Genomic DNA, 21224 nt, shown 5'->3' on the forward strand with positions numbered 1-21224 from the left:
TAGCCATTTACTAAATTGATCAGCAGAGACAATATGTTTATATCTCATCACTTTAGTTACACTGTTTGAATAATTAAGGATATAATTACAGCACGCTTGCCTCCCCCAGTTGTGGGGCTTGAACCTGGGGCCTGGGCACTGTCCCTGAGCTCTCTTTGCTCAAGACTAGCACTCTACCACTTTAAGCCACAGTGCCACATCTGGTTTCTGGTGGTTAATTGGAAATAAGAGTCTCACAGACTTGTCTGCCCCAGCTAGCTTTGAACTACCATCCTTAAATCTCAACCTCCTGTGTAACTAGGAGCCACCAGCACCCTTCAATACTCTGTCTTGATAACAGCACAAGTTCTCCTTTGAACAGCAGTCATTCCTAAGGCAATCTGATTTTGGAAGCTTTCTTGCAAAGGAAGTGTGTAGTCTATGATTTAAGAGTGGTGGTAGCCTGTCTGAATTGGTTAAAAGCTGTGTGTGTGTGTGTGTGTGTGTGTGTGTGTGTGTGTGTGTGTTTGATTAGTGCTTAAGTAAAAACCCTATATCGAATAGGGCCTGTATATTAATATACTTCTATATTGAATATAGCCAGGAGTAGAACCACCAAGAAGTTCTCTTTATTTGGTTTCTGGCTTTTACTGTGTTTGGAGTATAGGGAACTAACAAATGGGAGACAGTTTGTTCTGGAAGGCATGGGCAACTCCAGCTGCGCCAAACAATGCATTCATAGGGCAAGCAGGACCACTCATGGTTTTTGCATTTACATAGCCATCCTTGTGGTACGGAATGTGCCCTTGTCTATGAAATGAATTTGTTGGCTAAGCCATGGATTCAATTTTGATAGATTTCATATAACCATCTCTTGGGGTATAACCCATGTTTCACAATAATTATTAGTTTTAACTGCTTGGAGCTATATTTTCCTAGCTGAACTTGTTTTGTCCTTAACCACTTGATTCATCATTTACTCCTTAGCCCAAACTAGAGTGGCATTGACTAAAGCAAACACAATTTTGTTACAGTTAACTGTTTAAAACATCCCAGGGTGCTCTTGATTAGAGGATAGGAATAGGCATTCTCTGCCAGGTGAAGGAAAAATACATGCTTCCCAATTCTAGGCCACATGGACAATTTTTATTATAAACCAATTAACTGTTTTTTCCAAGGCAGTCTAATGGGGGCAGAGAAGGGGAGCTTCTTGTACATGCAAGTTAGTCTGCCAATGGACTTCAGAAACTACAGAGTCTAATCTGGAAAAAGATAGACTGAGGTGCTTTGGAGCAAGGAAAAAGTGAAGTGACAGAAGTATAATTAATGATTCCGGTGTGCTGCTTGGATAAAGTGCCTTTTTTGAAGAGATATTTGAGGTCTTTTGTGGAAATTTCTGTTTAGTGGGATAACATAGATTTTGTAGGGATCAGGAGGGCTAATCTTAGCTTCCTGAAGAAGCTAGCTAGGTTTACAGCTGGTACCTGGCTTGATTCCATGTCACCCATGTTTTGTTACCTATGAAACGAGAGAAGTCTTCTGTTCTTTGTAAGGAATCGGGTATGCCATATATAGGGATAATGTCTTTTAGCAGGGCTCATACCACCTCTGAAGCTCTTTTGGTACTATAGGATATGCCTTGACCCAACTAGAAAATGTATCAACAAAAGCTAGTAGGTAACTGAAGTTTTCAGCAGTCTTAGGCATATGGGTGAAGTCCACTTTCAGTCTTTAAAGGAATTGACCATAATCCTGAGCACCCTGAGATTATAGGCAGCTGTTTTTCTTCAGATACTCTTTAAACAAAGTTGGCACCTCTGGGTTACCTCTTTTATTATTTGATGTAATACTGGCCCTCTGAGGTATCACCTGAAAAAATTAAGTTAATATAATTCACTCAACATTAGAGTCTTAATGGAGATAGTTAAGCCATAACAAAAATAAGCTTTTCAGATATGTCTATATGAGGGTTTACCTTCCAATAGAGAAAGGGTTTCATAAATTTCATTGTTGGGCTCTTCTACCTGTTTACAGTCTCCCTTTGATACCTAGGGCAGTGTGTGATTGATTGCTACCTCTTTTGCCCATGAAGGAGTTTGCATATCATCTGAGGATCCTTTGTATCATTATTGGAGGTAGAAACCTCTCTCCATATAACACCTTCTGGAGACTATTAATGTAACCTTTTGAGCAGATGTATATTCTGGGGGTAGTTTGATTTGATGAGCTCTTGTAGAGGCACTACTGAATAAACAGAGTGGTGTTTTACATAATACATGAAGCTCTTTTCATGCATGAAGAGTTCTCAGTTTGCATAACCTACTTGTAATGTGTCACACCTGTCAGCTACAAAAGTATAAAGAACTTCTACAAATCAATCCACAAATCAATCTGCAGGATCAGATCCTGCAGGCAGACAGCAACATAGCTAGTTCTAAACCTGATAGTTGTTTGAAGGGTCACATTAAGATCATCTAACAAGATCGCTTGATATTTGTCCAGCCTCCTGGCAGTTCAGCAAGTTTAAGACCTGATGTGGCAATGGTAGTAGGTCATCCCAAGGGTAAACTTTTCAGCTTCCTTCACATCACAAGTGGCTACTGGGCTGGAGGCATGGCTCAAATGGTAGAGCACCAGCAATGAGCAAAAAAAGCCAAGCAAGAACTCAAAGGCCTAAGCTACTGTCCAGAAAGGAGCAGGCCACCCATTGGCCATATAGTCCAATTGCTTCGAAGAAATGCAGGTTGGGAAACTACCCAGCAACTGAAAAGAACAAGGTTGAGCATGGGCAAACCTCCATCAGTCCTTGAGAGTTTTAAGAGCAGTTTAACATTTGTTAACCAAATTAAAGGCTCAAGATCTATCCCAATTAAAGCTAAGGGCTTCACTACTATAAGCTCCAAATAAGTATCTGTATTCTGTAGTAGCCTGTCAGTCCCAGGAACCTTCTGAACTTCATTCAGGTCTTGGGGACCTAAATACTGTCCTCACTAACCTTGATATAATTGGAACCACAGGTAAACAAGTTGTTCTTTGCAAATTTTGCTTCAGAAAAAGACATTTTATACCAGCATTTGGCAAAGTGATTCTGAATCTGGATGGTGTTTCTTAGGCGAGGCTCTTGATGAGCAAATCATCTACATACTGCAGTGGAGTTCCCCAATTCAAATAATAACATTTAAAACTCTTGTAGTTAATATATCCTCAAAGCTCACTGGTGAGATTTTTAATCCAAGTGGCAGCACTACCAAACAGTATTAAAGAATAGTCGATGAGAGTCTGTCCATTTAAAGGCAAAAGGTATTCACAGCTGACTTACATGTAGAATGGAAAAGCAAGTGAACCATTTACCCTCTGCCAATAAGAAATTTAGAAGAATGTAAGTGTTAGGTACTATAGGGTAAATATCCTGAACAATTTTATTAATGGCTTATAGATAATGAATAAAATACTAGTCCTCAGATTGTTTTTTGTTGTTGTTGTTGTTTTTTGTCACTTGTGGGGCTTGTTTAAACTCAGGACTAGTGCTTTTCCCTTAAGCCACAGCTCTACATGGACTTTACTGCCTGGTCTGGCTTTAATCCATGATCCTCAGATCTCCACCTCCTGAGTAGCTGACATGATACAAGTATAATAATGTGAGTGGAACAGCATACAAATCAATTCACTAATCTAAGGTCAATTTGTTATAGAGGAAAAATAAAATTAAGCATAAATTTAATGTTAGCCAAGTTTTCACATCATTGATGGTAATGTGCTATAATGTCCTATACCTTCACATTTACTTATTGCTCACTCATTCAGGGAGTTCTCAAAGGTTTTTGTATCAATTATAATATCCATTCAAAATAATTTTTCTTGAGTTATTATCTATAATGCGTGGCTGAAGTAAATAGCCAGCAGCCTAGCCTCATAGACTACCTCAGTAGTGTTGTTTACTTTCTTGTCCATTTGGGTCACAATTGATAAACTCTATTAGAAAGTAATATCAAATGTGGCTTTTACTTACAATGTAGTTGGAACTAAAGCTTATCATGTTGGGTTGGGTATTAAATACTGTATTTTTAAAAATGAGTGGTAGGGCTAGATCAGATTTCACTTTAGAATTTGGAGGAGTTATGGATTGGATTCCCTCAAGTGCCTACTGTTTTGGTTTTTATTTTATTTTAAGCCTTTAAGTGGTGGAATTAGAGTATCTTTAACAGAAACAAGATGACAGTAGAAGGCATGACACTTTGGTGGCTTTTCCTGGGTTAACATCAGCTGAAGATGGAGTGCCTATTCAGGTGCACATACACCTGTATTTACTGCTTCTCTGGGAGGAAGGTCACTTAATAATTGAGCTCACAGAGCAAGTTTGAGCTCATAGTGGAACTAGACACTAGCACATACAGAAAGCTGTGAATCAGAATACTAGGTCACCTTAGTGGCTGTAGGAAAATCTGCTTTTGGGGCTTTCCCAATACTCCAGTAATAGGTAGAATCCAATTAGTCCTTTTTGCTAAAGGAGTCATTAAATAATATAGCTTCATTATTGATTAGGAACCTATGGTCTTGTACTACACTGTCAGTTGTGCCCTAATCTTCTGTGAGGAAATAATGTTTGGAGCCTAAAGATTTGTCAGAGGACTTCTTAGTCCCCATCAAAATCACCATTGATTCCTGTCATCAGAAACTTCTCAGAAATGGTGCTGTGAGCTCAAAGTAGTTCAGCACTAGCCTTGAGCTGAAATACTCAAGGACAGTGCCCAGGCCCAGAGTTCAAGCCCCATGACCAACCAAAAAAAAAAAAAAAACTTCTCAAATCTGTCTTTTTTTTCTTTTTTTGGTCCACCATGGGGCTTGAACTCTGGACCTGAACGCTGTCCCTTAGCTCTTCAGCTCAAAGTTAGCTTGCTACCATTTGAGCTACAGTGCCACTTCCAGTTTTCTGGTAGTTTATTGGAGATAAGAGTTTCACAGGCTTTCCTGCCCGGGATGGCTTTGAACCGAGATCCTCAGATCTCAGCCTCTTGAGCAGCTAGTATTACAGGTGTAAGCCACCAGCACCTAGCTGTCTTTTTTTTTTTTTTTTTTTAGAGTTTGGAATTGGTTGTCTTTTAATACTCATCAAAGTATGCATATCAGTTTTCCCCTAAGAACTTTTTTTCCTTTTTAAGTAGGACTTTCAGTTCTAGATTTCTAATTCTGGGTGATTCAACAAAAGCCGTGGTTTATTAAGCCATCTCATTATAGACTTTGTGGGCTATGTTAATTAAGAAGCGTTCATGCCCACAGTCCTGTAGTTTTCACTTAGTATTGCCCAATGAAGGTCATATTGATAGTTCATATATTTTCAGAGGCTTCTAGAACAAACCTAGTATTTGTCTGTAGGTTTGGTATATTTTTTCTAACCAGACTTCAGGGGCTATTTGTCCTCTGATGTAATTTTTGTTTGGGTTTTTATTTTGGGTCCGGTCATGGGCCTGAACTCTGAGTCTTGGCGCTGCCCCTCAGCTCTTCAGCTCAAGGCTAGCGCTCTACCACTTGAGCCACAGCACCACTTTGGGATTGTTTTTTTGCTTATGGGTGCTGAGGAATCGAACCCAGGGCCTCAAGCACGCAAGGCAAGCGCTTTACCACTGAGCCAACTTCCCAGCCTCTGATGTAATTTTTAAACATCTGTCTTAGATACCTTCTGTTGAACCTTTGCATGACACTTAGGATAATGATATACTTGGAGTATGTTATCATCTGAATTTGGATTCTAATTTAGCAACCTTGTCAGTATTGAATTTTTTGGATCTGGAGTGTTTTGGTGTCAGCCTGGTGAAGGATCTGAAATTTCTCATTAACCTCATTTAAGATGTCTTTTTTTTTTTCTGAAGGCAGTGTTATATTGAACCCTGTTTATACATTAGCCCACGTAGGGTTATGGTTGACAATTACGGTTGGTAATTAGTTCAACCATCCATTGAGATCATCACAGATGGAAGGTTAGAACTTTTTCAATTAAACAGGTTAGAGTAAAAAATGATGTGAATCTAGTACTTGTCCTTGGACATTTAATACTCCTGGTGGTTACTGTGCCTGGGAATTTCACTGCCCTGCTCAGGTGGACATCTTGGCCAAATTAGATGCTCTGGTGGGTCTTAAAAGACTGTTCCAGAACCAGGTGCCCATGGCTTATGCTGTGATCCTAGTTGTGCAAGAGGCTAAGTGATAAGGATCATAGTTAAAAAGATAGACTGCTTCAGGCTCATCAACACATTTTTAAGAAGACAACCTTCCTCCTACAATGTTGAAGCCACAACCTGGGGCAAGACATTTCTTTGAGAAACAAGTTTAAGTAATACTGTTTTGTATTTGTTCAACTATGTTTGGATGATCTTTTCATTTCTCACCAACATTCTATCAGTTTCAATAACAATTTATCTTTATTGTTCTACTTGCTCATAATATAGCTGTAAAGGCCTTTCAGGCTCTTTCCTGTGATTCATAATACTCCACTTACTCAAGAAACATCGCAGGTCCTTTAGTGTTTTGCTATTTGTCTTTGTGTGAGTGTCCAAATCCACTCTTGAGTAGAAAGAGCACTCTATGCAGTTCATCACTTAGCTCCTCCCAGGCCTCCTTAGGTAGCATCAAAATTATGTATAGGTGTCAAGTGAAAATATCATTCTGGAGAGGCATCAGGCTAAGGTTAGAGGAGCATCTTTTTTTTTTTTTTTCCAAGCCCTGGGAAAATACCCAATAATATCCTTGTGTCTTCCTGTTTTATAACACCATGGTCTCTGTTCTGCTGAAACAGAATTCTCTCTGGCACATACATGGTCCATGTTCACATCATTCACAGTTTCCTCCAATTGCATCTCAACAAACAATTTGACTCTTGAGAACCAGTAGGCTTGTTTATCCTGGAGATGGTTGTGTCATTGCTTACAGATAATTACAACAGGGTCTCTTGACTTTTCAGATGGCAAACCACAGGATTTCTTCTGACTCTGTTGCATCTGCCAGTAGTTGCTTGAGCTTGGAGTCTACTCTTTGCACTGAGCAAATAGTGCCCATGTTCAACAAAGGCATCCAAGCAGGTAAATCAACTTTTCTATTAAAATAAAAAGGGTTCTTAAACATAGATTCACCTCTCACATATTAAAGGAAATAAAATCAGGTGCTGATGTTTCATGCCTATAATCCTGGTTACTCAGGAGATGGAGTCTGAGTATCATGGTTAAAAGCCAGCGAGGGCAGAAAAGTCCATGAAACTCTTTTATCTCCAGTTCTCAAAAAAAGCCAAAGTGGCGCTGTGGCTCAAGTGGTAGAGTGCTAGCCTTGAGCAAAAGAAGCTCAGGGACAATGCCCAGGCTCAGAGTTCAAGCCCCAGGACCAGCAAAATAAATAATAAATAGATAAATAAGTATGAAATCAACATCAAAACTATAGACATCTAGGCGTTACTTTTCATTTATAAATTGACAAAAATCCAAGTATTATAAGCTAGAAATTATCTAGTTGTTATGCTCCTCCTGGTAAGGGTATAACTTGGTAAAATCTCTGCGAGAGTAATTTGGCAGTTTCTAGCAAAATTATTTTAACCCATCATTTTTGCTGTGGCAGTTTAGCCTGGAGATATGTATACTTGGATATTTGCAAAATGTCAAGTATGAATATTGAAATAATACCTCAGATAGAAGAAAATTAAAACTGGTACTCATCAGTAGCTGAATGGTTAAATCAGTTCTTATACTTGCGTATAATGAAATCTTGTGTAGAATTAGCAAGCTCTCTCTGTCCTAATACAGAAAGATCTCCAAGGTATATAACTGGGAAAAAAAAAAGCCTCAAGGGATATAATAGTGTACAGTATATTACTACATGGGGAAGTGGCTCTGTGGCTCAAGAGGTAGAGCACTTGCCTTGAGCTGAAGAACTGAGGGACAGTGCCCAGGTCCAGAGTTCAAGCCCCATGACAAACAAAATTTTTTTTTTAAATAAAGGATTATTATTACTACATGCAGTTTTTTTTTTCTTTTTTGGGTTGGTTAACTGATTTTGAGGCTGGTCCTGAGGCTTGTACTTAGGGCCTGGGCAATGTCTCTGAGGTTTTTTGCTCAAAGATATCACTCCTACACTTGAGCCACAGATCTTTGGTGGTTATTTGGAGATAAAGAGTCTCACAGACTTTTCTGCCTGGGCTGGCTTTAAACTGAGATTCTAAGATCCAGCCTCCTTAGTAGGTAGGCATAAGCTACCAGTGCCCAGACTCTACTGTACACACACACACACACACACAAACAATTTTTTTCTAAATGAAGGAATCAGGAGAATTTCTTGAACCTATAAAAACAATTTTCTGGAATGATAGGATTCATGGAGTGAATAAAACACAAGGGTGGAAGGAGGGTTTTCAGTTTTTACCTTTCTGTACCTTTTGACTTTATAAAGTAACAATAAGTAAAGATCTTGTTTTTCTTCCTTTTAGTTGTCTGTATCTGTAGTTGTCATTATCAACATCTTCCATACCTTGGTAATTGCCATTAAGGATCTCCCAAGTGCTTACTGTCTTTCTCACTTGAGATCAGAACCAAATCATTTACATATGAATGCATATTTAGTCTTTGTCTCTAATATGTAAACTTAGAAACAAAAACCTTCTTTCTCCCTCTCTTCTTCCTCCTCTCTGTCTCTAATTTCTTAACCGTGCTTCCCTTTTTCTTCTTGTTCCCTTACTCACTAAAAAGGCAACATTTCTTTGAATCATTTTGCAGGGTTTACCTGTTGACTTAAAGTAAAACCATCATCACCTAAACCCCATAGATGTTTCCAGAGACATCTGGTTTTTCTTTCAGGTAACTTGGAGATTTTGGATGGTGTCAAAAAACATACTCGTGATGTTGGAGTGACTTTCCCAACTCCATGTTCTAGTGAAGCCAGATTAGAAGAGGAGAGTGATAAGACTTCTGTGTCAGAAGAAATAATCAAAGAGAAAACACTCTTTGCCAGTCCTCTTGAAGACAAAAAGTTAAAGAGTAAGCAGAATTCCTATGAAGGTCAGTGCATTTTCTCTTTCTTTCGTAATTTTTATTTTGAAAGTTGATTTCCCATTCCAGTTAGCTTATAATCATTGTGGCAGAAAAAGTAGTGAGTGAGGTCTCTTACAATGCTGAGAGTCTTTGTTTTTGGATTGACTGTATTGGCTCTTCCAACCCCCATCCACTTTTTGGACAAATTTTGAAAATATCTAGAACAATATTTGCAGAGTGTTGCAGTTAATACTCAAGGGCACCCTCGGGGTACCTGACAGCTGAGCCCCTAAAAGTCTATTATATACTTGTCTTTGATGGTAGTTGGGTGGGTTTAAAAAAACATCTCTCTTCTTCTTAAAAATATTTCCTGTAGGAGTTTCCTGGTTTGTTCCTGTGGAAAATGTGAAGCCTGCAACTAAGAAAGAAAACTGTCCTAAGAGTTATGGTCCTGGTATCTCCTGGTTTGAGCCAATATCCAGAACCAAACCTTGGAGAGAGCCACTGCGAGAACAGAACTGGCAGAAGCAGTGCAAGGTTGGTTGGGGATTACAGCCAGGCCCAGGAGGAGATGTTGGCCAAGAGCAACTGACGCCATTCGTGAGGACAACTCTACAGGTATTTTTAAGAGTGGAAAAGGACAAGTCACAGATGAGTTAGGTGTGTGACTGGCATTCTGGGGTTTAGTTACATGACCTTGTTAGCAGCTACGCAGTTCATCTCTTTCACTGTGTAAGGACTTGGTTTCTCATTAGTCAACATCTGTAGTATTCATAATGCTCTAAATAGTTTATCTCCCCTGAGATGTGGAGACAAGCCAATAGAAGGGAAGTGATTATGGCACTACTTGTCAAATGCCTAAATACCAACCTGTGGAGTTCATAGAGGCCTGGTGTATGCCAACATTGTATTTGTTTCTGTACTTAGGTAGTCTGTTTCTATTTTATACAAGACTCAAAAGGCACCTGGCTGGGGCTGGGAAGGTGGCTCAGTGGTAGAGCGCTTGCTTTGCATGCATGAGGCCCTGGGTTCGATTCCTCAGCACCACATAAGCAAAAGGAAAAAAAAAAATTTAAAAAAAAATCAAAAGGCACCTGGTAATTGTGTTGTGTTCTTTCTCTCTTCTCTCTCTCTTTTCTTTCTTTGCCTCTGTCTCTGGCAGTCTGTCTCTTACTCTATTTCCAGTATTGATCACTAAACCCAGGGCCTTGCACATACTAGGCAAGCACTGTCCCTCTGAATGACACTCAGCCCTCAACAAGTGTCTTCTTTGAGGGCTAAAATAAATGTTATTTAATGATAGGTGTGTTTGAAGAGGATATTAAAAAGGATAAGGTACATTTGAGAAAGTTGTAACTGCCCCAGTTTTAGTTCTGAGCTTAAACCAAAAACACTTCTTTGAGCTCTTTGATTTCCCTTCTAGAGCTCTCCCAGTTTTGCGTGATCAGAGAATCGTTCTATTCTAGATTTTTTTCTGTGATTTAGAAAGAGGATCTCCAAACCTGCTAGGCAAGGGCTGTTTTTCTGGGCACTTAAGAGATCAGACTCCATCATTCATATGAGCTTGGGCCTTCTCTCCTTAGGAATCACTTCAGCTTCACAGACCTGACTTCATCTCTCGCTCTGGAGAGCGAGTTAAGCGCCTCAAGTTAATAGTCCAGGAAAGGAAGCTACAGAATGTGTTTCAGAGTGAGCGGAATGCGCTGTTCAATGCCATGCACCCCCTGCCTAAGAGAGGTACCTGCTCTTGTCATTTTCCTACGAGTGATAGAGAAGGCTGGGCTGCTGCTCTGCTGGAAAGTGCTGCTGAGTGTGAGGCCACATAGGAGGGCTGAATGTGCCTTTTGCTTGCTGAGACTCAAATCTCTGTGGTAGCAGACCACCACAACCTAGTTCTCAACACTTCTGTGTTCCAAGTATGCCAGTTACTCTGACCAATCACTGCATTTACAAAGGAGAACATGTGTAAGAAGAGTTTTTTTTTTAATACACTAGCTGTGGCTCACGAACAATTTGATTCCAAAAAATATGATTCCTTTGAAGAAGGACCCAATTCTGGCTGCCTACCTCATATGATGGTAGTAACAACAACAATAGGAAACCAGTAGTAATCCTTCCTCCTTCTCTGGTGGTCTCATAGCATATCTTGTGGTAGGTACAATAAATATCTAAGATAGTTACCTAAGATCTCAAGCAATGAAACATGAAAGCTGTGAAAACTGTGAAGTACTACCTAATGCTGTCATCACAACCTATAAACTGGTTGTTCTTAGAGTTCCCACTCTTTAGTCTGTGCCACAAGGACCACAGGCTGCTCTCACAGTTGCCCTATCCAGTCCTGCTTTGGCCTTGGCCACAGTCAGTGTTCAATATCTGATATGGCTAGCTCAGGTTAGGCGGTCAAAGGCTAGCAGCTTCTTCTTGTAGCTCTAGACTATCACTAACCTTTCCTGATTAAATCAATAAATATCACTTCTTTCTTAGTTCTTAGGATGGTCCAGAAGAACAAACCTATTGGGAGGAAGGAAATGATTCAGAGGTCTAAACGGTAAGGAAAAAAAACAACAGGTAATTATGGAAATGTATATCAAGCCACTAGATGGTCAAGAACTCTACCTTACCCTCACTTATGGCTCTCAGTATAAAAGGAATAGTGAAATAGAAAGCAGATAAGGTATAAATGATTCATATATAAAACAAAAAATGGGCTCTATGGATGTCCATGCCTTTGTAACTAAAGAATATTTAGAAAATAATTTGTCTATTTGAGGCTAACCCTTTTTTCTTAGCAATACTATTTCTAGCAGTCTATCTAATAAAGTGAAAAAGAAGCATTCTCTCCAGCACATTTAGTTAGGCTTTCAAAATCAAGTTACAAAAGCATGCATAGACAGGTGCTATTTGGGGGCCTCTAAAAAGAAGTATTTGTGCTTATGTAAATGTACTTTGTATATGTGTATATGTGTATATATTATACAATACCTCTATAAGACACACACACACACACACACACACACACACAAACAAACTTGGTAATAGTGGATCCCTTTGGGGGAAAAAAATTTATGGCTAGGTTACAGAGGCCAGGGATAGGAAATACACAAATATTTACCTTTTTATACCATTTGAGTCTGTGCCATTGTAAACATTACCTTCATTTATTTAATTTGGTCTGTTCATCATGAGGATGCCATGGGAAGTTAAGGGATAATTGTAGGGATTCACTGGAAGCTTGCTTGCTTCAATAGTTGTTTTATAGTTGGAGTAGTGCTTCTGAAATAGTGGCTCTGGAAAGCAGTCCATCTCATGTAACTGAAGCAGTCCTCTGGAGATCTGGTATTTTTACTCTCCATTTCATAAACCTTTGAAAGTCATGCCCAAGGGATGCTTGAATTCACTGGCTCTCAGAGTGGTCCATGGGTCTTTGAGAGTTGCTGAGGCCCTTTCAGGGCATGTGCAAGATCAAAGCTACTTTCAAACCACTAAGGCCACTGTGTGCCTTTTTCTCTTGTTGTACTTATGGAGGCAAAAATCAATGGAGAGGAAGTTAGGACTTCAGAACCACTGTTGAAGACAGACAGCAGCACCAATCTGGCACCAAAATGTCAGCAATGCCATGCAGCACACAAAGCACTTGTAGTCTACCCTGAAATCTGGTAATCTGACTTAGGAATATGACAGACATTCTCCTGACAAGGAAGAATGAGTGCCTCACTTCAGCTGAAGAAACAGCTGACAGTATTAGCTGCCAATGAAAACAAGTGAGCTTAAGAATACAATTCTGGAACACTTCTATCTACCTAGATAAGCTTGAAAAGTGTCCAGTGCTTAGACTTTTCACTGGATCAGCAGTAATATTAACAAATGTGACCATTTTTATCACTTTTAAGTAAATTTGTCAACACTGGAAAATCTGAAGAACACACTTGCCAAAACATTCCACATAAAACTACCACTTCTTGGGTTTTAAGAAGATTGAGCTGGGTGTGGTAGAATATATCTATAATGTCAGCACTGGAGAGGCTGAGGCCGCAGGAATGTGAGTTCCAGGCCAGCCTGGGTTACAAAACAAGACTGTGCCTCAAAGAATCCAAAGCAGAAAGGATTGATTACCTGGAAAGAACATTAAGCTATTTATTTGTCTAGGTTCTGGTTACATATGTGTGGAGTCTGATTCTTTAAATGTGTACTTTAACTAGAATGACGTGACAACAGACAATTCAGAGGGAAACAGGAAGTCCAGCTGACTTCCTTTAAACCACAGAGAGATTTGTTTTAAAAAAAAAAGGGGGGGGGGGTAAAACACTGTACCAGCCTACAGTTTTTTGTTACTGTGGTGGTGGTGGTTTTGGAAAATACCTTTATTTTTAGACATGTAATAGGCTTATTATGTTTCAGCTTACTGTTATTTTTAAGTGGGTTAAGAAATAAGTAATTTTTAAGGCTAGGGCATGGCTCAAGTGGTAGAACATTTTGCCCCCCAAATTTTTTTAAACCCACTATTTTCCCAGAAGTGAGTACTGATAAGGCTTTGGTATATTTTTGTTTACCTGTTTATTCTAGATCATGAGCACCCCACCCTAGATATCAACTTTCCAATGGGATGATGGGTTACATAGTAGTGCTGGACATGCACAAGGGAGTAAATGCCTTGGAGTGGTTGAATTTAGGGATGTTTTGTAAGATGCAATCACATACCTCTGTACTTGCTAATCTCATTGCTTTCTGTCTTCCACCGGTGCCATTCTCTAAGGATTTATGAGCAGCTTCCAGAAGTACAGAAAAAGAGAGAAGAAGAGAAGAGGAAATCAGAATATAAGTCCAACCGGCTGCGAGCTCAGCTCTTCAGAAAGGTTAGTTGAGTTGTCATTCTGCTCAGAGTGGGATAGCCAGGTTTATTAAGAGAGAAATAAGGGAAGCACCTCTCAATGCCTGAGAAGTGGAGTGAGTTCAAAAAGCACTGTTGTAGTGCTAGTATTTCAGACACAATGCACCTGTGATCAGTTTCAGCTCCTTAACCTTAATTGCAATGAAACCAAATGTTGCACATAGGAGGTGATATTATCTAATGGTGGAATGAACAAGAGTCTTGCTCAAATGGATTCCCTGGGATGAAGACTGGACACTGGGCTTGGAGCACCATGCCTTTACTGTTCCTGTTTCCTCCCAGCCTCCTCACTATACCTCTAGGACTCTCAAAGTCAATTACCAAAAGACTGGATCCCAGATCCTCCCACCCTGACTTAGAGGACTGTCTCTGGAGTGCCCTGAGCCCACACTGGGGAAGGCAGAGGGCTCTGTGTGGCCTTGCTACTGTGTTAGCATCACAGAACTGATCCCTTTGCTGTGCTTGTGTGTTATAAACTTACGGTGTGCTCAGTCTGTCATGATTAGAGATTGTCTATATCTGTTAGAATTAAAAATATTGCTTGTAGATTATCTTTTCTAAACACTTCAGGAAGAATTCTTTAATTGTCATAGTTTCATAGTTGAGTAACATAAACAAGAAACAACTTGTGGCGAGAACCATCTAGGTCTCTTCAACAACAAAGCTGGGGTCAGGAGTGCCACCTGCCTTTGAGGGCACACTTACTTCTTTTTTGCCTTTTTTTTCCTTCACAGAAATTGACCAGTCAACTCCTGGGAAGAAAAGTTCCGTGGGATTAATGTAAGATTATTTTCTCAGAGTCTTGGAGTTATTTTTTTATGAACCCGGAGAAACATAGTCCTTATTTTTATGGATCTGGTTTAATAAAGCTTATTCTTTGTGTTCTGTGTGCTTATGTAATTTAGTCATTTCTGGGATGTGGGGCAGTGTGTCAAGTAGAGTGACAGATGGTTTAAAAGAAGTTCTTTCTCCATAGAGGCTTTTGCCACAGTGTTGTAAATCCCAATGGTATTATGTCTTAATTGTACTCAAGAATGAGCCCCTCTTTTTATGTGTTTTAGTTTAGAAAATAAATCACTTCTGATTGACTCACAGTAAACCAAACAACAAGAAGAGTAAATGTATAGGTAAGATGTAATAATGTTATTTAAGACAGTGAAAAGACAATGTGGGAAATGGGAGAGAATAACTGTAGCTCATGTAAACCACAAAGGGTTTTCATTCAGAATATATAATGAACTTGTATGAATCAATTTCTTTAAAAGGCATAGGAAAATGGGCCATTCATTGGAAAATGGGCTAAGTAATAATAGAAGAACAAACACATCTGCCCAATCAACACAAAACATCGCTTCACTTTAATGAAGGAAATGCACATTATAAACAATAAAAATACCTTTTGATGCTTAATAGTTTAGTGAATATTTTTAATTCTTTCCAAGTGTTGGCAAAAATATGGATCAAAATGCATTCACATATTGCCTTTAAGTGTGCACTCTGGCAAAAATGCCCACCACCAGTCCATCCAAGAAGATTAACAGCAACAGCTTCCTAACAGTAAACAACTGGAAACAACTCTGATGCCCTTTCACAAGAGAATGGGTAAGCAACTGGCATGTTCACACAAAATAATTCTAGACAGAGGGGAAAATTAATAAACAACTGCCAATTCATTTTGATGAATCTTAGGAATAACTGAGTAGAAAACTACAGAATACATTGTACAATACTGTCATTATTCATGTTCTAAAACAGGAAGACTGAGGTTGAAGGGACTGTTAGTGTGATGCTAAATAAAGTTCAAAAACAAGCCAGAATAAAGGTGTTCAGTGACATGTGGACCCTGGTGGTTTTGAAATACATAAGCAGATAGACCGACAGAAACATACATAGATGATAGACTGATTAAATTGAGAAAAAATTTCGCTTTTCAGAGAGATGGGCTTGGGAAAGAGACACAACTTTAAAAGTCTTGTCTACAGTAAAGAGACCTTTATTCATCGATCAGGTGGTATGATCATTTAATTTATGTAATGTATTTTATATAATATATAATATGTTTGTATATAACATACACATTTTAGTGTATCAGATGTTTTCTAATGGTTTATTAGATTGTTAAACAGGTTCATAAGTAAATATCTTTAGCACTTACAAAATAAAGCTTCTATAAACATTAGGGCCCATATTTATCTGCCAACCCTCATGCACAGGTACTGGAGGACATACTAGGCTGAGGCTAGCAGCAACAGGGACATGTGCAGAAGTAGCAATAGAATAAAGCTTTAGAGTTTTGTATGGATTGTGGAGAAAGGTGGGAAAAAAGACTCAGAGAACCCAAATTGTATCAGGAACCAATGCAGGCAATCCTCAAAGCTGAGCTGTGGCTCAAGTGGTAGAGTGCTAACCATGAGCAAAAAACATTCAGGGACAGCACCTTAGCCTTTCAAGTATCAGGACTGGTACACACACATAAAAATGCCAACCTGGGCCAGTTGGTGAAATCCTGTATAAATTAAATAAATCTATCACTTAAGAGTGCAAATAAACATTATAAACCAAGAGGATACTAGCAGTTTCCTTGCTTGTTTTGTGGGGTGGGGATGGGAAGCAGGATACCACCATGTATAGATCTTGTCCTCCTGTTCATCATTTTATTGGCTTGCACCAAGCAGGCATTAGCTGTAGCTTTTTTGAGACAGGGTCTCTGTCTCAAGCCCAAACTGGCTTCAGATTGACAATTCTGCCAGCCTTTCAATGCTGGGATCACAGGTATGTAACACCATGAGATACAAGGTTTTTTAAGGATGGTAGTTGACAAGGATGGGAAAGAAAGAAACACAAAGGACAAATACTGTGCCATTCCATTTATATGCAGAGTCATGAAGCAGAAAGTATCAGGAAATCAGAAGCCTTACATATTAAGTGATACCATTCAGAGGTATTACAACAGTGAGAAAAAAAATCAAATGATCTAAAGGGAAAGGACAGAATTTGAAAATGAGAAAGTTATTGCTGAGGGCATGGATCAAGTGGTAGATCACCTGCCTAGTAAGCATATCCTAAGTTTAAGCCCTAATACCACTAAGGGAAAGAGAAAGGAGGGAGAAGGAAAAGGTAGGGTGAAGGGAGGGAAAGAATGAGGAAAGAAAGAACACGTGAACATGACAGGGTAATGGAGGAGAAGGGTAGCTGCTATGCCTTGACATGACGTCAGTAGTAAATAAAAGGTGGTGTACACATATTGTAGAATAAATCTGACCTTTAAAAATGAAGAAAACTCTGATAGAAGCTACCACAAAATGAATCAGAAAAATGAAAGAAGCAAGACCCAAAAGACCCAGTCATATTTCCACTTACATGAGATATCGACTAGGCAAGCAGAACCAAGGATACCAGGGCAGATGATGGAGAAGACAAGAAGTTCCTCCTAGCGGGCACAGCTCCTGTTTAAAACACAGTGATGGCAGTTACACAACATTGCAAAGGTAATGAGCACACTGATTGTACACTTTTAAATGGCCCATTGTATTTTCACAATATGGGTGGCAGGTTGGGGAAGGCTGAAGTAGCTTGGGCTGGCAGACCCTTCCTGCACACACCCACAACCTCCAGCATGCACACAGGGGGGCTGGGCAGATACATAGGCCAGAGAAGAAAAATCAAAAACAAAAAATGAAGGCTACTTGGAATACCAGTACACTAGTAACACAAGAAGGAATCTTAGTGTCTGTTATTAGCACTTTCAAAGCAAAATCTTTCCCTTCAAATTGAAAAAAAAAATGGTGTTAACAGAATAAAAAAATCTGGAATCAGCTTCCTAGATTTTCTACCTATTGATTGTCAAATGATTTGTACATGGCCCCACCGCTCCCTAATTTCTGGAAAACCATCAATGTTCCATTCATTTGCACAAATGAGTTCCTACAAATCTGCTTTTGTCCACTCCCTGAAGCCTGTGTAATTCAAGGGCTGCCATGTCCCACTGCCCACAATCCTACCTCAGGCAAAAGCAATCTCTGCCTCCCTCAGTATCTTTCCCTTCTCATGGCTCCCAGCTAGCAACAGCCTGCCTGCTTGGCCCAAGTTCAGATCCCTTAGGGACACAATGGTCTTTAGGTTCCAATGGCAACTGTCTACTATCACTAGTTTTCTTCCATGATAGAATATGGTGTCAGGCTGGCCAAAGGAATGCCTTTAAAGTCTCGGTAGCCAGTGGACTTGGGGTTCAGCATGGCCTCTCCCACTTTCCTGGTGGCTTGGTGAAAGCAGATGGTATAGCTTCAACTCCCCATAAAACTTAACAGCTTTGCTCTCCCTGGCCGCCTTTACCCAACTTAGATTTTACCCCCATTTTTTTATATTTCATTATTGTAGAGGTGACATACAGAGGGGTTTCAGTTACGTGAGTCAAGTAATGAGTACAATTGTCTTGAACCATGTATTTCTTTCCTTCATTATCTCCATTTTCCCCTCTCCCTACCCACAAGATGTATAGTTCATTTTTATATAGTGTATAGTGAGTACCACTGTTGTATTTTTTCACCCTTTGTTTCAGCTTTTCTTTGCCCCCATTACCTTCCCAAAGTCAAACAAGACAAAAGGAAAAGACAAAAACAGCAACTTAAAAAAATCTCATTTCCTTTTCTTGGAGTTCATTTTGTAAACTATTTTGTACGGTCATGTGCACATAGCTGATCTGTTCCTATGCATATCTTCCTTTGGTCTCAATCTGTGAATGTCTAGAGACCTGTACAATTTATCCTGCCCCAGTGTATGGATATATGTGTGTATATATATGTACACATATACATTTAAATTTTTCAGTGCGTTTACTTGTAGATTTATAGGCATATCCTAATTACCACAAATGTGGGAAACATGCAAGCTGTGTTTCTTTGGATATGGCTTAAGTGTATCTAAACTCTTCTTTCTAAAATTACTTAGAGAAGCACTCACCTTGAGCTGAAAAGCTGAGGGATAGCTCCCAAGCCCAGAGTTCAAGCCCCATGACAGACAAAAAAAAACAACAAAAAACCCTAAACGCCAAATGAATTAACAACTTAATGAATGGGCAAATGAACTGAACAGTCAAAAGAAGTACACATATCCAGTAAATATATAATGAAATGTTCAATATCCTTGATCCTAAAGGAAATACAAATCAAAACAATAAGGAGATTTTATCTTACTCTAGTCAGAGTGGCCATCATTAACACAAACAACAAATGTTGGTGAGGATGTGAAGAATTCCTCATGGGCTGGGGGCCCCATGGCTCATGCTTTTAATCCTAGCTATTAGGAGGCTGAGATCTGAGGATTATAGACAAGAAAGTCTGAGACTTTTATCTCCAATTAATTACCCAAAAAGCTGAAAGTGGAGCTGTGGCTCAAGTGGTAGAGTGCTAGTTTTGAGCAAAATAGCTCAGGGATAGCATCCAAGCAAGCCCTGAACTCAAGCCCCAGGACTGGCAAAAAAAAAAAAAATCCATATATACTGTTGGTGGAGATGTAAACTATTACAAACATTGTGGAAATTAGTATGAAGTTTTCTCAAAAAGTAAAAAAAAACTACAATACCACTCTTGGACACTGATTAGAATGTAAGGCAGAATATAAGAGAGGCATTTGAACATACATGTTCATTGCAGCACTATTCACAATTGCCAAACTATGAAAATAGCCCAGATGCCCTATACAACTGATGAATATAAAAAATATGGTATATATATATATTATGGAATGTTACACAGCCATAAAGAAACTATCATTTGCAGGGAAATTGATGGAGCTGAAGATTACCATCATATAAGTAAAGTAAGCTAGGTTAGGAAGCACAAAAGTAACAGTGGATGTTAGGTTAACAAACATACATGTAAACATATATATGGCATATGTCTGTGAGACACAATAGAAAAGACTCTGAACAATTAACATAACTTTAAAAAATGAATATTAGGAAGGTAGACCATGTCCTGATGGGGGTGTGGGTAGTAGTGGAAAGAGGGGCCCATGGCAGCAGTTGTGTTGGAGGTGGGTTTCCTCCAGGGGTGTATGGCAATGGCTCTAGGGGATAGAATGGTTGCTCAGCATAGCTAGTGAGTTGAGGTGTGAGCTGCTATGTTTCCCCCCTTCAACTGCTTGCCTTGGATCCTCTAGATGGAAGAGTCAGGGTGCTAAGTGACTCGAGCTCATCTGCAGTAAAGTTTGCCATCTCCCCTCAATACTGGGCTGTTGCTGGGTTTGCATGTGGCTGACTCTTGTCACCCGAATTCACAGGGGTAGAGTGAGTCAGGACACATTCCATGGATTCTGTCTACTCTCACAGCCAAGGGCCTGTGGCTTGCCCTGGGAGGGGGGTCTCAAGGTTTTGAGTAGCCCTGGCCCCCTGTCTCAGCTGTAATGAGATTGGCCCTAGAATACCTTACTGGTGCTATGTTTGCAAAGTAACATGTGCCACATAAATATGGCATAGCTCAAGACACCTGCTACAGTTTGTTCACTCCTACAACTAGCACTGGACAGGGGGACAGTGTGGGGCTGCTCTGGGTTCCTCCTAAACAAAGCCTTCTCCATTTCTTTCATAACTGTAAATTTCAATAATTCTAAATTTAAATTTCTCTTTCTCACTCATGTTTTTTGTTTCTTTTTAAAAAACTGATGTCCTCTCCTACTTTTCCAAATTGCTCACCTTTCCTTGAGAGAGGTTTTATCTCTGATTCATGGAGATAAAGTAATGTGATGGTATGTCTTTAATCTGCCATCTTGGAAGTCTTCAGGGAAACTAGTTTATTTGTAACTATAAAACTTATAGCTGGGCATTGGTGGCTCACGCCTGTAATCCTAGCTATTCAGGAGGCTGAGATCTGAGGATCATGGTCCAAAGCCAGCCCGGGCAGGAAACTCCATGAGACTCTTGTCTCCAATAAACCACTCAGAAAACCAGTAGTGGCACTGTGGCTCAAGTGATAGAGTACTTGCCTTGAGCTGAAGAGCTGACGGATAGTGCCAAGGCCCAGAGTCCAAGCCCCATGACCTACCTTAAAAAAAAAAAACAAACCCAAAACCTTATAGACTAATAGAACTCAAGGGAATAGGGTAAAAAGTGCAGCAGTGGAGCTCACTGGACACTGATGAAGTAAGGAGACTGCGTCTAAACAATATGCCTTGAAGCAATATACCTTGTCCTTACAAGCCATTTTGTGCCTTTCTGGGCACAGGAGGATTTCTACACAGCTCTGAAAAAATGTCTAGAGGTAATAGAGGGCATCTTTTGGATTACAAATATGTCCTAAGTTGTTAAGCTCCTGTAAGGTCTTAACTTCCCTTAGATAATTAGCCCTTGATTTCCC

General features: G+C 39.6%; 1 protein-coding gene across 1 annotated transcript in view; it reads left to right on the forward strand.

Moving 5' to 3' along the window:
• Alms1 (ALMS1 centrosome and basal body associated protein) overlaps positions 1-14757 on the forward strand; it is a 125618-nt gene extending 110861 nt beyond the window's left edge. Inside the window, exons 19-25 of the mRNA XM_042699701.1 lie at positions 6935-7052; positions 8811-9011; positions 9361-9602; positions 10568-10721; positions 11469-11532; positions 13738-13837; positions 14607-14757. Of these exons, the coding sequence (XP_042555635.1) occupies positions 6935-7052; positions 8811-9011; positions 9361-9602; positions 10568-10721; positions 11469-11532; positions 13738-13837; positions 14607-14651 (924 nt within the window). The 3' untranslated portion in view covers positions 14652-14757. The remainder of the gene's footprint in view (positions 1-6934; positions 7053-8810; positions 9012-9360; positions 9603-10567; positions 10722-11468; positions 11533-13737; positions 13838-14606) is intronic.
• Positions 14758-21224: the final 6467 nt, after the last annotated feature.

Source organism: Dipodomys spectabilis, unplaced genomic scaffold (assembly GCF_019054845.1).
Source record: "Dipodomys spectabilis isolate Male_0828 unplaced genomic scaffold, ASM1905484v1 ptg000262l, whole genome shotgun sequence".
Taxonomy (NCBI): domain Eukaryota; kingdom Metazoa; phylum Chordata; class Mammalia; order Rodentia; family Heteromyidae; genus Dipodomys; species Dipodomys spectabilis.